Source organism: Peromyscus californicus, unplaced genomic scaffold, assembly GCF_007827085.1.
Source record: "Peromyscus californicus insignis strain IS unplaced genomic scaffold, ASM782708v3 Scaffold_12__1_contigs__length_115047231, whole genome shotgun sequence".
Lineage (NCBI taxonomy): Eukaryota > Metazoa > Chordata > Mammalia > Rodentia > Cricetidae > Peromyscus > Peromyscus californicus.
Window position 1 is genome coordinate 21,326,768 of NW_026294413.1, and position 14,818 is coordinate 21,341,585.

General features: G+C 40.1%; 1 protein-coding gene across 3 annotated transcripts in view; it reads right to left on the minus strand.

Moving 5' to 3' along the window:
* Positions 1 to 14,818, minus strand: part of Scel (sciellin) — a 101,459-nt gene that overhangs the window by 75,418 nt on the left and 11,223 nt on the right. For all 3 annotated transcript variants that reach the window (XM_052732537.1, XM_052732535.1, XM_052732536.1), the window contains exons 2-5: positions 9,395 to 9,456; positions 8,584 to 8,698; positions 5,494 to 5,553; positions 1,494 to 1,562 (exon numbers count right to left, since the gene is read on the minus strand). In XM_052732537.1, coding sequence (XP_052588497.1) covers positions 1,494 to 1,562; positions 5,494 to 5,553; positions 8,584 to 8,698; positions 9,395 to 9,437 — 287 coding nt within the window. In that variant the 5' untranslated portion in view covers positions 9,438 to 9,456. The remainder of the gene's footprint in view (positions 1 to 1,493; positions 1,563 to 5,493; positions 5,554 to 8,583; positions 8,699 to 9,394; positions 9,457 to 14,818) is intronic.

Genomic DNA, 14,818 nt, shown 5'->3' on the forward strand with positions numbered 1-14,818 from the left:
CACAACTGTAGTAGATGATGATTAGCACAGAGACCCACAACTGGCCAACATGCAGAGAATAAGAAACTGCAGAATATTCAGCTCCAAATGTAGTATATATACCATAGTCCCTCCTCCCAAAGCTCAGGGATCTCATTTCAGAAGAGGGGGCATAAAGAGTGCAAGATAAAGAAACAGTGGATACCTACAAGGGAACAATGCATTCTGGGCACAGCAGGGCAGGTGTGCATATACACTCACAGCAGTTGTGATAGCATGCACAAAACCTGTACAAACCCACACCAGACCAAATCCCAGCATCTAATGATGGGAGCTGGGCAGGAAGTCCCACACCTAGCCATAGAGCTATTGGCAATTGTTAGCTTCATGAAGAGAGAGAGAGAGAGTTTTCTCTAAAACTGTGTCCCCCCAATAAGTTGACCACACTCTGGTGGAACACCTCATGTCAGCACAAATTAGTCTTGATGGGAAAAAAAAAACAGGACATAAAGTTGAGTGAGTGAGGTGGTTTGAATGAGAACAGACCCCATAGACTCATATGTTTGAAAAATTGGTCCTTAGTTGGTGGACCTGTTTGGGAAGGATTTGTAGGTATGGCCTTGTTAAAGGAGATGTGTCACCAGAGGTGGACTTTGAGGTTTCAAAACATGAGAACCACTCCCATTGTGCTCTCCCTTCTTCCTTATGGCTGTAACCAAAATGTGAGCCCTCAATTGTTCCTTCACTTTGGCATCATGGACTCTAAGCCTCTGAAACCAGAAAACAATTAAATGCTTTCTTTTATAATTTTCCTTGGTCATGAAGCTTTATCAAAGCAATAAAAAAGTAAAACAGTGAGTGTGGGATGCGGTGGATCTGGATGTGGAATGAGAGAGAATATCATCAAAACAGGTTAAAGGGCAACATTTATTTCAAAGAAATAATGTTTTAAAAAAGATCCAAGGGGAAAGTTTACTTCCACAACAGAACACTAGGGGGCTCCCTAACCTAGTCTCTTAAAATTACTCTCCAAAAATTAGCTTCAGGATCTTTATTTTTCACGCCGCACAGTACTTAAACTTCTTTAGCACAATTCACGTTTCTGACATCAATGTATATATTTACAAGTAGTTTTACAGAAGTTGCTGTTTCTCCACCATCACAGTTGAAGAGCCCATGACCAAAGAATAGGGACTGATACTCCTCAGTTTAAATTTAACTGACAGATTCCAGGCAGGGCCTGTCTTACCCGTGCTCAAAACTCATACTCAAATCACAATCTTTCAAATTAACCTACTATTCTCTAAAACCTAGACCTCTGGGAAAATAATACATCTGACTAAGATTCTGTGAGTTGAGGAGACAATTCAGTCTTCAGAGGCTTCTCCTCCTTGAGATAAAATAGCACCAGTGCAAAAAACACTTCAGCAAACACTCCATCCCCTCCATGCATCATAACACTGATGTTCACACACAGTGGGTTTAAAACACTGAACTGGTTCACAGCACCTCACCTGTCCAGCGTGTCATCAGATCTGTACCGGCTAATCGTGGCTTTTGGTTCATTTCTCTCAGTTATTTTCCTGTAGCAACATAGTTACCAAGGGACAAAATTAGCTCATAAAACCTATCATAAATTCGACAAAATGTTGACCTATTTAGCTAGGAAAGTTACATGTTAGCAAGGAAAGACCAAGTTGGCATACAGAAGTCTTCCAAATTTTGACTTAGATAAAATAAATTTGGGAAAACTAAATTCCCACTGCTAATAAATGATACGTCACTGGTTTCAATGATTTTTCCATGCTTTCATAAATCACTGAAGTGTAACATATTCACACTGAAGCTGAGGATATCTGACACTAATGCTAATAGTGGCTGATAAGTAGGGTGTGCTCTTCTGGTGTTGCAGGTTTCTACAGAATAGGAACATCTTATCATCAGGTACGCTTTGCCCAGTTTCATTGGATGTGTAAGCCCTCTCAGGGGGCTAACTCCTAAAATGCTTTATTTAACATTCAGCACCATGGACAGGCACAAAACCCAAACACTTGTGACAGAAAGCGCTTAGAAGGAACAGAAAATCCGGAGAGAAAGGGAAAGAAGAGCGTGAAAGAGGAAATGATAGATGTGTAGAAGGGAGAGCAATGATAGAGATGGTCAGGAGAGGAATGAGAAGAAAGAAAAACAGGAAAATGGAGAAAGATGAAAATAGAGAGAGGAGGAACATTGAGAAACAAGACAAGGAAGATGGAACCGATCAAATAGAAGACACCCTGCTTAATGCTTCTCAAAGTCCTGCGACCCATGAAGAGCGGGCTTTGTGGGAAATTATGGTGTGATTTATTGTGTTTGCATTTCTTGGTTTAATTTTTAAACTTGGAGTAGTATATTTCTTTTAATTGCAAATATTTGGAAGTAGGTAATATACAACGCATCTTGTTAACTAAAAATGCATCTTCTTTACCTTAGAGGGACAAATTACAGACATGTATCAAAGGCAAAAAGTGCCTGATGTTATATAAAAAATACGAGTTCAGGCAAAATTCAAGGAAGTTATACATTGAGGAAACTGCTTTTTAAAAGTAAGAACCAGAGGATTTCCTGATGAGGTGCAGGAAGATAAACAGACATGAATGTTTACAAACAGACATGAACATTTACAAATGGACTGATGGAACAGTACTGTGAAGGCAAAAATGAAGGAAAGAAAACTCTACTACATTAGACAGCCTCTAAGCGAAGTCATGAAGCCATAAAAAAGACCCTCTTTTTTGTAGCAAAATGGCAGTGCTGTCTACTGTGTGAAAAGTTCAGATTCTCCTCTCAACATCTCAAAACAAACAAGCAAATGCACAAAGCAAAAACATAAACAATTTTGTAACAACAGCAACAAAAACCAGCCCATTCACAAACACCATCAGTTTAGATTTTGGTTGGCTTTCTTCCTCCTGGGTCTTACCACAAAAGCAATGCTTCCTGAAGTCCTGTGACCTATGGAGAGCAAACTCTGTGGGGAATTGTAGCATTATTTACTATTGCTTGATTGACTGGACGTGCAGGACCCATAGGAAGGTGAGCACTGAACTTTGCTTGGCAAAATGGTCCTTCAGGTTCCTGCTTTGCAGAGAAAACTGCCAGACATTCCACAGGACACAGAGAAAAGTGACTGAGAGACTCTATGCCTGTGGGCTGAAGACAGATGCCCCAACTTTACGAAGGAACATTAGGTGACTTCCCAGGCTGCCAGCTGTCTCTGTCCACTCTCACAAGACTCCTGAAAGTTGCTTGCATCCTTCTCCCATTTTTCAGGTAATATTACATCCTTCTGAGGTCTTTGATGTAGTTGAAGACTAGATAGTTATAATTTCCTCAGTTATGATAAAAGATAAGTTAGATATGAAACCTTAGACTCACAAATATAAGATAGATAGGATATCTTCTTTAATTTTGCCAAATACAAATAGACTAGATATTATAAATAGACTAGCTATTGTAACTGTAATTCTTCCTTGATAATTGTTTTGTTATATGTAATTTTATATGCTAAAGTTAAAACCTTCCTTTTTGAAAAAAAGAAAAAGGGGAAGTACTGTGGATAATTGATTGATAGATAAAACACTGATTGGCCAGTAGCAAGGCAGGAAGTATAGGAGGGACAAAGAGAGAGGAGAAGTCTGGGAAGTGGAAGGCTAAGGCAGAGAGAGACGCTGCCAGCCACCACAATGAGGAGCAGGATGTAAAGTACTGGTAAGCCACGAGCCACATGTCAAGGTATAGATTAATAGAAATGGGTTAATTTAAGATAGAAGAACTAGATAGCAAGAAGCCTGCCATGGCCATACAGTTTATAAGTAATATAAGCATCTGAGTGATTATTTTATAAGTGGGCTGCGGGACTGCGGGGACTTGGCGGACTCGGAGAGAAACTCTGCAGCTACAGTTACTAATGATAAAAGTTTGGTGTACTGCTTTAGTCAAAATGCTGACCACCAACACATGAGTTCAGGAAACCAATATTATTTGAAATGTAAAATTAGCACAGATGGCACCACGGTCCTGTTATACTAAGGTGCACTATGGGGAAGCTGAGAAGATGGAGCTTAGTCCTCAGTGCCACAGTTTAAAATGGGAGTGTGTGTTCTCCAGTGTCCCAGAGAAATGCTATTTAAGTGCATGGAACAATTTTCCTTGGTTGTTGGATTCAAATAATCAGTGTCTCTTTGCTCGGTGAAATGAGGACCCACTGTAAACTAGGTGACAATCTCCAAAACAATGAAGAGTAAGGTGAAGTCACAGATGGTGAATCCCTGGACCATAGGACAGCAAATTAAAATTTCTTCAGAAAAAAAAAAAACTCCATTGAAAAATTGGTTATCCCTGGTCTGTGGTGGTGCACACCTTTAATCCCAGCACTCAGGAGGCAGAGGCAGGTGGATCTCTATGGGTTCGAAGCCAACCTGGGCTACAGAGTGAGTTCCAGGAAAGGGACAAAGCTACACAGAGAAACCTTGTCTCGAAAAAACTGGGGGAAAAAAATGGTTATCATACTGATGGACCAATATTTTATTCTATAAAATAGAATTGTTTAAAAGTACTTTCAAGGACAGTAAATCAGGAAGTGGGGCAAGGGACAATTTAGAACAAGTATGTGGTATTGTGTATAAAATGTCACAATGAAAATTATTACTTTTGTACTAACTTCAAAAAGAATTAAAACCAACAGTTAATCTGTTGAGCTAAAAGCTGACATTAGGGACACAAAGTGGTAAGTTAGGCACCTTTAGAATAGGTCAAATTTATGAAAAGATTTAAAATGGTTAAGAAAAATTCACGAATATAAGATTCAAAAGTAGATACATTTCCAGGTGTATGCGTAGTTATTTTATTTTTAATCCACACTCCCTTACCAAAGACTCCTTACTGGTACACAAATACAAGCCACTGCACCAAGTGAAACTTGACTGTGGTAAATATTTAGGTTCTGCTAACAGGCGTGGCTGTTGCTAAGCCTGTGAGTACAAGCATGTACCAATGAGAATATTATCTGCTCAATGGATCTGAGACTGTTCATATCATTGTGATTCCTCATTTTATCTGAATTTTCCTATTGATTTGCACTGGTCAATCTCCTTAATAACACAGACAAGTCAGCGTTTTGCCATAAGTCGATGGTTTTCATGAAAGAAATGTGTTGTCCCACATAGCACATGAGCTCTGGAGCTACTTCTGTATTTTAGTCTTCTTTGGGCATGTTCTTATGAGAGCCCTTTCTCTCCCTGTCAGTGGGGTGGAATGAGATGATTTAAGAGCTTCCTTCGAGCCACAGTTCTGGGAGCTGACACAGGACAGTTTTCTGGAAGAAAGCCCTAATGACATTCCAGATTCTCCTTTGCATGTGTATGTGTTGAAGAAAGCCCAAGGCCAGCTACAAGTACTCATCTGGTTTGAACAAGTTCTCTCTCTAAAACCTCCCCTTTTGTTGTAAGTGATGTAATTATTGGAGACACTCACCTGTCCAAGGCATCATGGGAGTTATGCCGGTTGAGCACCACTCTGCCATAATTTTCATCTCTGCAGAGAAAGACCCAAATTAAGTTACATCAAAAGTTACCACAGTGTTTGCTAAGCACTAAATAAGAGAGACAGAGAGGGAGTTTACAACTTCAGGCAAGGTTAATTTGTTTTACTCCATGCCTAAGAGCATAACCATAAATCTAAATTAACCGGTCACGACTTGCAGGAGCAGAGTGGAGTGAAACAAGCTTGACAGTACAAAAGGCCATTTGTCCCATGAGAGTTCCACATGATTCAACAATGAGTCAGTGCCCTGTTTGTTGTGATTGGTTTTTGGTTTTTGGTTTTGTTTTTTTAAACCAGAGTATGAGAACATAAGACCATTGACTTTATGTATATTAGTTCTTTCCTACAAGAAGAAAAGACAAAAGTTTTCTAAAAACATTCTTCAGGTTTAATTAAGCCTATTATGTCTGCACATTTTCATGGATATGACAATTTACCTGGGTAAAATACAGGGAAACAAGTACTAATGCCTCAAATGAGAGAGATTAATCATTCTCAGGAGATGGAGCCTGTTTTTTGAACCATGAGATGCACGTGCCTTAAAGTCCCTATTAAATGAGGCAGGGGAGACACTGTTTAAGCTAGTCTACAGATGAAGTCATTCCTTAGGGATTCTGTGGCTTTCCTAAAGTCACATGATTATCAAGTGACAAAGGCAGTTTAGGACCCACATCTTTGCTTCCCGTCCTCTATTCTCTTTACAGTTAACCCTGTGGTAGAATTTTATACATGAGTTTCCAAAGCTTTGTCATTCTTTCTTTGTAGAGCAGGCACGAAAGTGCAGGCAGCATTAGGAAGTGGCCTTGACACCCAGCAGAGGGCAAGGACCTGAACTTCTTCCTGTCAACCCCCCAAACCTGAAACACCACATTTTCTCTGGTTGGGCTCCATTAACATTACTCAACATTCTGGAACAATGCTTAATAAAGCTATAAAAGAAACGACAGCAGACAATTAAAAAGAAAGGTGAGCAGAGAAACTGCAATGATCGAGCAAAGCATACGCCCTCAGAAGGCCACCAGGAGAAAGCTTCCCTCTTCCCTGGTATCCTGCAAAACTTAAGAAAGCACAGCAGGCACCAGGCACATTCCTACCTGAAAACAAATGATAACACACAGCCCAGAGCTGGGCCAGTGGGAGCCAGAAAAGCACCGGAGGAGCCAACTTCCCCTTCACTCAGCAGCTACTGTGCCATCCAAGCTGGCTTCCCTGGGCCTGATTAGGGAGGCTCGCTTGGCATAGAGTCAACATTGTTACCAACCGCGACTTATCATAGGCATCTCTACCTTCACCCATCTGTATAAATAACTGGAAGTCAAATTTTACTATGTACATTTGCTATCATATGGCCACTACAGAAAAAAGAGTACTCTTACAGAAGCGCTAAGTGCAGATTTGTGGGAGGGAGTAATTGTGCTCCAACAGTGCTCAGTCTAAGAGTGACTGCATCTCTGCACATCACAGTCAGTCCTTCAATACACATGGTACAACAGCAGAAGACAACAGATGCTTTCACTACTTATTGCCAGTTATAAGTGCATTCCTCAAATAAGCATGTCTGGATAGTGTGTAAAAGTTAGAGTAAGTATCCCAAAATGAAGTTTCTCAGTTAGGGCTGCCACCATGGGGTGCTGGAAACTTTCTGCTGTGATGTCTGTCCTGCACACTACAGGATGTTTATTTGGATCTCTACTCACTAAGTGTTAGGTGTATACCCCACTTTTATGACCAAAAATATCTCCCAACATTGTCAAATATCCCCCGAGGTAAAATAGCCTCTGATTAAAAAACACTGGTATAATGGAAAGACAATGGATCATGTTAAAATATCAATACAACCACAAAATAGCTGTGTGCCATTGGGACAAATTAGATAGCTGCTCAGAGCTATAGATTTCTCTCCTATAAACTGAGATTATAATACCTACCTTATATGTTTATAAGACTTAGTGATACTTTATGAACCAGATACTAACACAAAGCTTAATACATAAAGAAATCAGAAAATGTATCCATAACTATGCATAATTTATAATTCATAGCTAATTAGTGATAAAGATGGATCTGGGTTACATGAATATCTATCATAAACCTGTTGTGTAATAATCTTTTTGTACACTGTGAATTTAGGTCACTCTGATTGGTTTAATAAAAAGCCAACTGGCCAATAACTAGGCAGGACTTTTGGGACAGAGAGAGTGCTGGGAAGAAGAAAGGTAGAGTCATGAGAAGACATGACATGACATGTAGGAGATGAGGTAACAAGCCATGAGCCACATGGCAGCACGTAAATTAACAGAAATGGGTTAATTTAGGTTATAAGAGCTAGTTAGAAACCAACCTAAGCTATCAGCTGAGCTTTCTTAATTAATAAGAAGTGTCCATGTAGAGATTTGGGAGCTGGCTGGCAGGACAGAGAAAGACTTGCTACATAAATCTATGTTGACAATATTACTAGAAGCCTATGGTTATAGTTTCAGATCTTTAAATATATAGCTCGCAGAAGTGATGCTCAAAGCCAGGGAAACTTGGTCAGTGTTTGCCCTTAAATAAGGTCACGTTCTTCCAGCCAACCAGAGGTAGATAGTCAGATGGGCCCGAAATGGGTGGGAGTTTACTGATTTTACTCATGCACGCAGAAGCTTTAGTCATTATTCTACAGTTGTAGATTTGAAAAGTTCCTGGTATGATCAATACATCATAGAGGGGATAAACTGCCGCCTTTTGGGAAACTGGGATGTCTTGCTTTCTTTTTGGTTTAAAAGGAAGCACAGACACCCATTTGAGGTGACAAGCATGCTCTCTGTAACCAGCTCACATTCTTTTGTATGTAAATGCTTGTTTTTAAAAGTGCAGGTTTTCTTAAGAATATGGTACAGCTGATTTATGCTTTCCAAATCCTACACAAATCAGACTATGTAGCCAAGTGTTTTAGTGGGAAAGGCCTGCTTTTTAGAGGCCATATCTTTCAAACAGAGATACCTCTCATCCATCCATCCACCCTCCCCTCTCCACACTTACTTTTCCTCCTCAGGGCGCCTCTTTATCCAGCTGTTATCCTGTAAGAAAGCCCTTCTTCTGTTCACATCATGAAAACCCTGCTGTCTCAGGGCGGCCCCCTGGGTGCTCTTCATATCTATGGAGAGAAACATGAACAGCTGTAGGACAGTGAAGCTGAGTGTGGGGCGTTAACCAGAAGGTCTTGAGAGGAGCATCTTGTTGGCCTCATCTGCACTGGCAAGTCTAGTAGCAGGATGCCCCAGCAAGAAAGAACAAATCCCACACCCCATCACCAAAGATAACAAGCAAACCTGCGCAGATGCCAACTGAAACCGCCAGGGCAGCTCAGGAGGCCCCAGCTGAGGCCCAGAGATGTAGGATCATCAGCTGAGACAAACCTAGCCAGGATCTGGTGGCCAGCCATTCTGCTCAATAGAAATGGGCCTTAGAAACACACTGTAAATTCTGGTGCTGCATTTGATTACACATGACCTAACCCATGAATCTCACAGGCACCAGGGCACAGATCGCCCTCCAAAAGAAATTTATATTGATTGTTAAAAATTTTAAATTACAATGACTTAAGTGGAAACTACAGCATTTTTAAAAATGTATTTTCATATTTTAAAGAATTTCCCATATGAGTACTACATCTACATCACATTCCCCTCCCAATCTCTCATTCTTACTTTAAAAAAAAAAAAAAAGAAGCCTAATTTAAGCAAAGCTAGTAAGGCCATTGTAAACAACAGATATCTATAGAAAAAAATGTATGATCTATGAGTTGCTTTTCTTATTTTTATAATATTTTAGTAAACATTGTCTGTATTACCATTTCCAGTAGGAGACTTTTTTCTCGAGGAAAAATTCGACATGCTGGATTCTAGTGAGGATCTAAATTTAAAAAGGGGATGAGAGAAAATATAGTGAGGCTATTAAGAACCTTCAAGGAGCAATTTAATTGCTAAGATATAGTTTTCAACAATAGAGGGAAAGCCTACAAGTATAAAAGTGTTACATAAAGTGCCTTCTGAGAATTCGAGGGTATATCTGTTCCAAGGAATTTATTTTATACATGGAAAAATGAGGCCCAGAGTGTTTCACATCCCCAGGGCTATAAAATAAGCAATTAATTAAATTCAGTTTTCAATTAATTCATTTATTCAATCAATAAATGTGCACTGAGTTCCTGCACTGTGCCTGTCCCCAGCACAGTGAGTCAGACAGTGTTTGGTCATGGTAAATGGAGAGAAAGAGACACGGAGCTAGTCTTATGGCACAAGAGAAGAGGGCTTTAAGATGGACTTACTGATTCCTTCTAGGAAAATCAAAGTAAACCCAGGCAACTGGTGTGTCATGGGAGGGGAAGCAGCAAGATGCACAGAAATTCCAGATCTAGACAAACACTGGAGATTTTAGACAACCATCCCAGGGGAAATCTCCAAGGTCTTTAGCCATGACCAACCACCATGATTAAGATTCGAAGGGTTTAATATGACCCCAATCTCAGTTCTTCTGTGACTGATGCCGTTCCCTAGAAGCTATTCATAGTCCCTTCTTATATTTACATGTACATTAAAAAATTATATTTGATGGTCAGCAGGTAAAAGCAATTGCCACCAAGCCTGATGACCTGAATTCAATCCCCATAATCTGCAATCAAATGGGTGAAAGGAGAGAACCGACCCCTGTAAGTTATCTTCTGGTTTTCACACATGTGCATAAGCATCCACAGACACGCATAAGAAATAAATAAATCAAAACAGATCCTGAATGACTATGTTAGCATGACAATTAAGACTGGCTGCAGTGCTTGTGTTCATCATTATTACAGTTGTGTTTTCTCCTCTTCTTTCTTAAGAGAAGTTAAAATGAGAACACTTCCATGAATCTTAGAAGCATCGTAGACCTAAGGCACTGTGCCTAGTCAGTCCTAGGTTACCTTGAAAGTGGGGTTTACAGCTCTAAATTCAGAAAAGTCCCAGACAAATGTGGACAACTAGTCACACTAGATGAGTAGTCATGTCTTTTGTGGTATCCATCCCACCAGACAGCATACTGAACTTGAAGGACCATTCAGTCTTAACTAAGAAATAAATTCTAGGTCCAATTTATCACATTCAAGTTCTACAATCATAGCCCTTAACTTTCCCCATCAAACGGCTATAATGAAACTTGTCACTTACTTCATAAGGTTATTACAATGATGATGAGTAAATGAATAATGTTCATAAAAGATACCTTGTTAAACTATAAGTGCTGCTTAGTACAGTATTATCAGCTATAGCTTAACCTGGAGATTCTAAAGTCATTTTCCTCCATCTTTTGAAGTCAAAAGCACTTCCATCGGTATTGTCATAGCCATAAGGACACATCCATGTAGCCTGGAAATGACTGACTCAGGATAAAAATGACAGTCCCATGTCTCAAGGCAGAGGAAATTCTGTGAGGATAATGTGTACTTGGGAGTTTACTAGGGGATCTCGCTGAAGCTCACTTGGCACAAAGTGTATCCTTCCTCAACTTCTTCTTCCTTCCTATTCCTCACTTCCTGCTCCTGCAACTATACCTGCCATAAGTCACAGACACCCAACTTTCCTCTCATGCACTGCTTCTAGGGAGCCAGATACAAGACAAAGACTAACATCAACAACCATGGTCACTGCCTTCCTAAGCTTGGAGTCACCCTAGGACCTCACAGCTCAGGTCCCTCATCTACAAATAAGGCAAAGCCAAGCTGTTGTGGGAATCAAGTAAGGACACATGTACAATGTCAAATCATTGCCCAACTCCATTGGAACTCAATAATTCTTAACTTCATGCCTTTATTTTTTCACTTTGGGAAACAGAGCAAAAACAGGAAAGGGAGGGAAAGAGTAAGGAAAGGAGAGGACAAGCCTTGAACATGGGCAAATGGATATTCAGTGAGTATGGGACAGGCCCTGGCTGGCTCATTTGGAGGTTGACAAGATGTGTTAGGAAAATGGAGTAAAGAGAAACCTAAAAACAATCATAGGGTTATTGAAATGGCTCAGAGGATAAAGGTGCTTGCCACCATGCCTGATGATCAAGTTCAATCCTCAGTATCTACATGGTTGAAGAAAGATTGACTTCCAGGGACTGTCCTCTGACTTCTATATGTGTGCTGTGACAATTGTGGCAGGCACATGCACACACACACACACACACACACACACACACACACGTACACACAAATGAGACAATACACATCTCAATTATTCACTAATTTTGCCTCAACTTTAGCTCTACTTCTTGGGATTCCTGGCTTACCCATTTCCTATTTCCAAATAGAATTTGATAAGTTTTTCTTTTTCCTTCTTAGCTGACAAAGACGAGGAACATCTCAGCTGAATGACCTGATTCTGAGGTAGTCAACATATTTAATGTATATTTGATAATACATTTGTAAAGATTGCAAGTTCAATTGTGAGACCAGGAACAGGGTAAGTGGAGAAAAGACAATATATAATTATCTGCTCAGTGGGCTGACTCTTCTGAGAAACTGGGCTTCACTGAGCAAGGCTTAGGCTTTCTCCTCTGTTCCTAGTATAGGATAATGCAGACACTACCTAGCTATTTCCTACACTGAATCCTGCCCCCAAATTCACATGTTGAACTCTAACCTCACATCAGACTACGGTGATATTTGGAGATAGTGGCTTTTAAGAGGGGGGAATTAAAATAAGGCCTTTGAGGTAGCAAGGACCATTCACCTGCAAGCCAAGGAGAAAGAACTCAAGTGAACCTGAATACACTGACACTTTGATTTTGGACACCCAGCCTCCAAAATCGCTAGACAGTACTGTAGTGGGTAGCCATTCCAGCTTTGATCTGGAAGTTCTAACCCCCATTGAGGCATCGGTAACTGTCACACCTACAAGGCAGGGCCAAGAGAGGACCCTGAAGACCCGAGATCTGGATGCGCCGGCTTTCTCTGTTCCTGGACCCTGGACAGTGGAGGTAGACGGAGCAGAGTTCTCCAGAGAACACTGCCAGACTGCGACACACCTTCCCCAGACCCTGCAACCTACCTATCCCTTCATTTGTAAGTTACACCACTAAATAAACCTCCCTTTTAACTATGTGGAGTGGCCTTAACAATTTCACCAATACAATACATTTCTGCTGTCTAGCTCATCTCACACATCTCTGTGTGGTGTTTTATTATGGCATCCCTAAAAAAACCAACACAGTGCTTATGAAAGAAATAACCAAGCTTCTTCAAGGTAGTGAAGTCTTCCAATGAGCTTTGTGCCACACTGCCCCTAATCTGTGCCCTCAATTTATTCAACTGTCATACTGCACAGAACAATTACCACTATCATAAACGTATGTTAGTTGAGCCCCTGCTTTGAGACTATAACGTATATCATGAACATTATCTCTCACCATCAAATAAACTCTGTGAGGTGGCTATTATTATTGCCAACATGCAGATAAAATATGCAAAGTTCAGGAAGAGTATCACTTGTCCAAGATGCTAAGTGGCAGGAGGCAGACTTCTCAAACAAAGCCAACTCTTTTCTGAGCACCCAGCAATCATGTTCATTATGAGTCACTCAAAGACTAGACGGGTACCCTGGAGATAGAGTGACAGGGACATAGTGCTCCTTGGGGGGCTGCCTGACCCATGACATCTCACAAATCCAACAAGTTCTACCCACAATGCATCAGGGCAACCAAGGCAGCCTTTCAAGGAATCATCGCTACAGACAAACCTTCACAGAAGAGTCTTTTTTGTGTATTTTTGAACATTATCTGGGTCATAAAACATATGTCGACACAAAAACCTGCACATAAGTAGTCCTAGCAACATTTTTGTAGTAGCAAAAAACAGTGGAACTAACCCAAATACCCATCAAAGAGTGAATACATACATAGTTTGGCATATCTACACAATGGACTATTGCTCAGGAATACACAGGTCTGAAGTACTGTTTCATGCTGGAACATGGATGAAACTTGAAACAGGCTAAATGAATAGAACTAGACACTAAAGAAATGTGAACAATAAAGGCTCTTGGGAAAAACTAACTTGTGCGTTTTAGAAGCTAAGGAAAAGGAAAATGCTGCTAATGGAAATGAGGCTTCTTTGGGGGCAACAATGTTCTGGAATTAGGGGTGATGGATTACAAACTGGTGAACTGAAAAGAAAACATTGATTTTTATACTTTCAACTGGATAAATGTTACAGTATGTAAGTAAGCTTTCAACTAAAAAACCCCAAACTAAAAACTGTCAGCAGGCACAAGACATATGAGAGCTCAAGGGACAGCCTGATTTTTCCCCCATGGTTTTGCCAGAATAAAATGAAGTAAGATTTTATTTCACAGGATTACTTCAGGTTGACCAGGACTTATATCCACCCAACCACCGAGAAACATTCTTGCTTCATGATTTCTGACTCCTGACCAGACGCCAATTTCTATTTTGGATTTGGAAACAAGAGTCACCCTCTTTTATAGGAAAGCATGAATGGGAGTCAAAAGGAAAATGTCAATCTCATTATGTCCATGTGAATTAACAAGGTGATACAGCAGACTGTGTGACAATAAGAGAATGCAACATTTTGTCATGTTGCATAAACATGTAACTATTGGGCGCTATGTTTTCTGATATTTCAATTTGTGTGCTATATAACAACATATCATATATACCCTTTTTAGAGTAACATATTGGATAAATAGAATATTTAGTGCATATATGGTAAGTATAGACTATATATAGTTTATTTACAAAACAAATAATGTAAATAGCTATTCCTGTATCATTGAACTTAAAATTCAATGTATAGAAGGCATACTTGTGCTCATTTAAAACACATAACTCTCATATTATGTTTGCCATGTTTTATCCATACCACTTCTACTAGCTTTTGGAACAAATATCTTCTGCATGTTGTAATTTGCCTTATTGTCACTGGAATGTTAATGATGCCTACTGGATCTTTATGCGTATGTGTGTGTGTGTGTGTGTGTGTGTGTGTGTGTGTGTGTGTGTGTGTATGTGTGTGTGTGTGTGTGTGTGTGTGTGTGTGTGTGTGTGTGTGTGTGCGCTGTGGGATGTTCTGTATGGCAAATGTGTTGCTAATTAGTCAATAAATAAAACACTGATTGGCCATTGGCTAGGCAGGAATTGTAGGCGGGACAAGGAGGAGAATAAAGCTGGGAAGTGGAAGGCTGAGTCAGAGAGACACTGCCAGCCGCCATGATGAGAAACAACATGTAAAGATGCC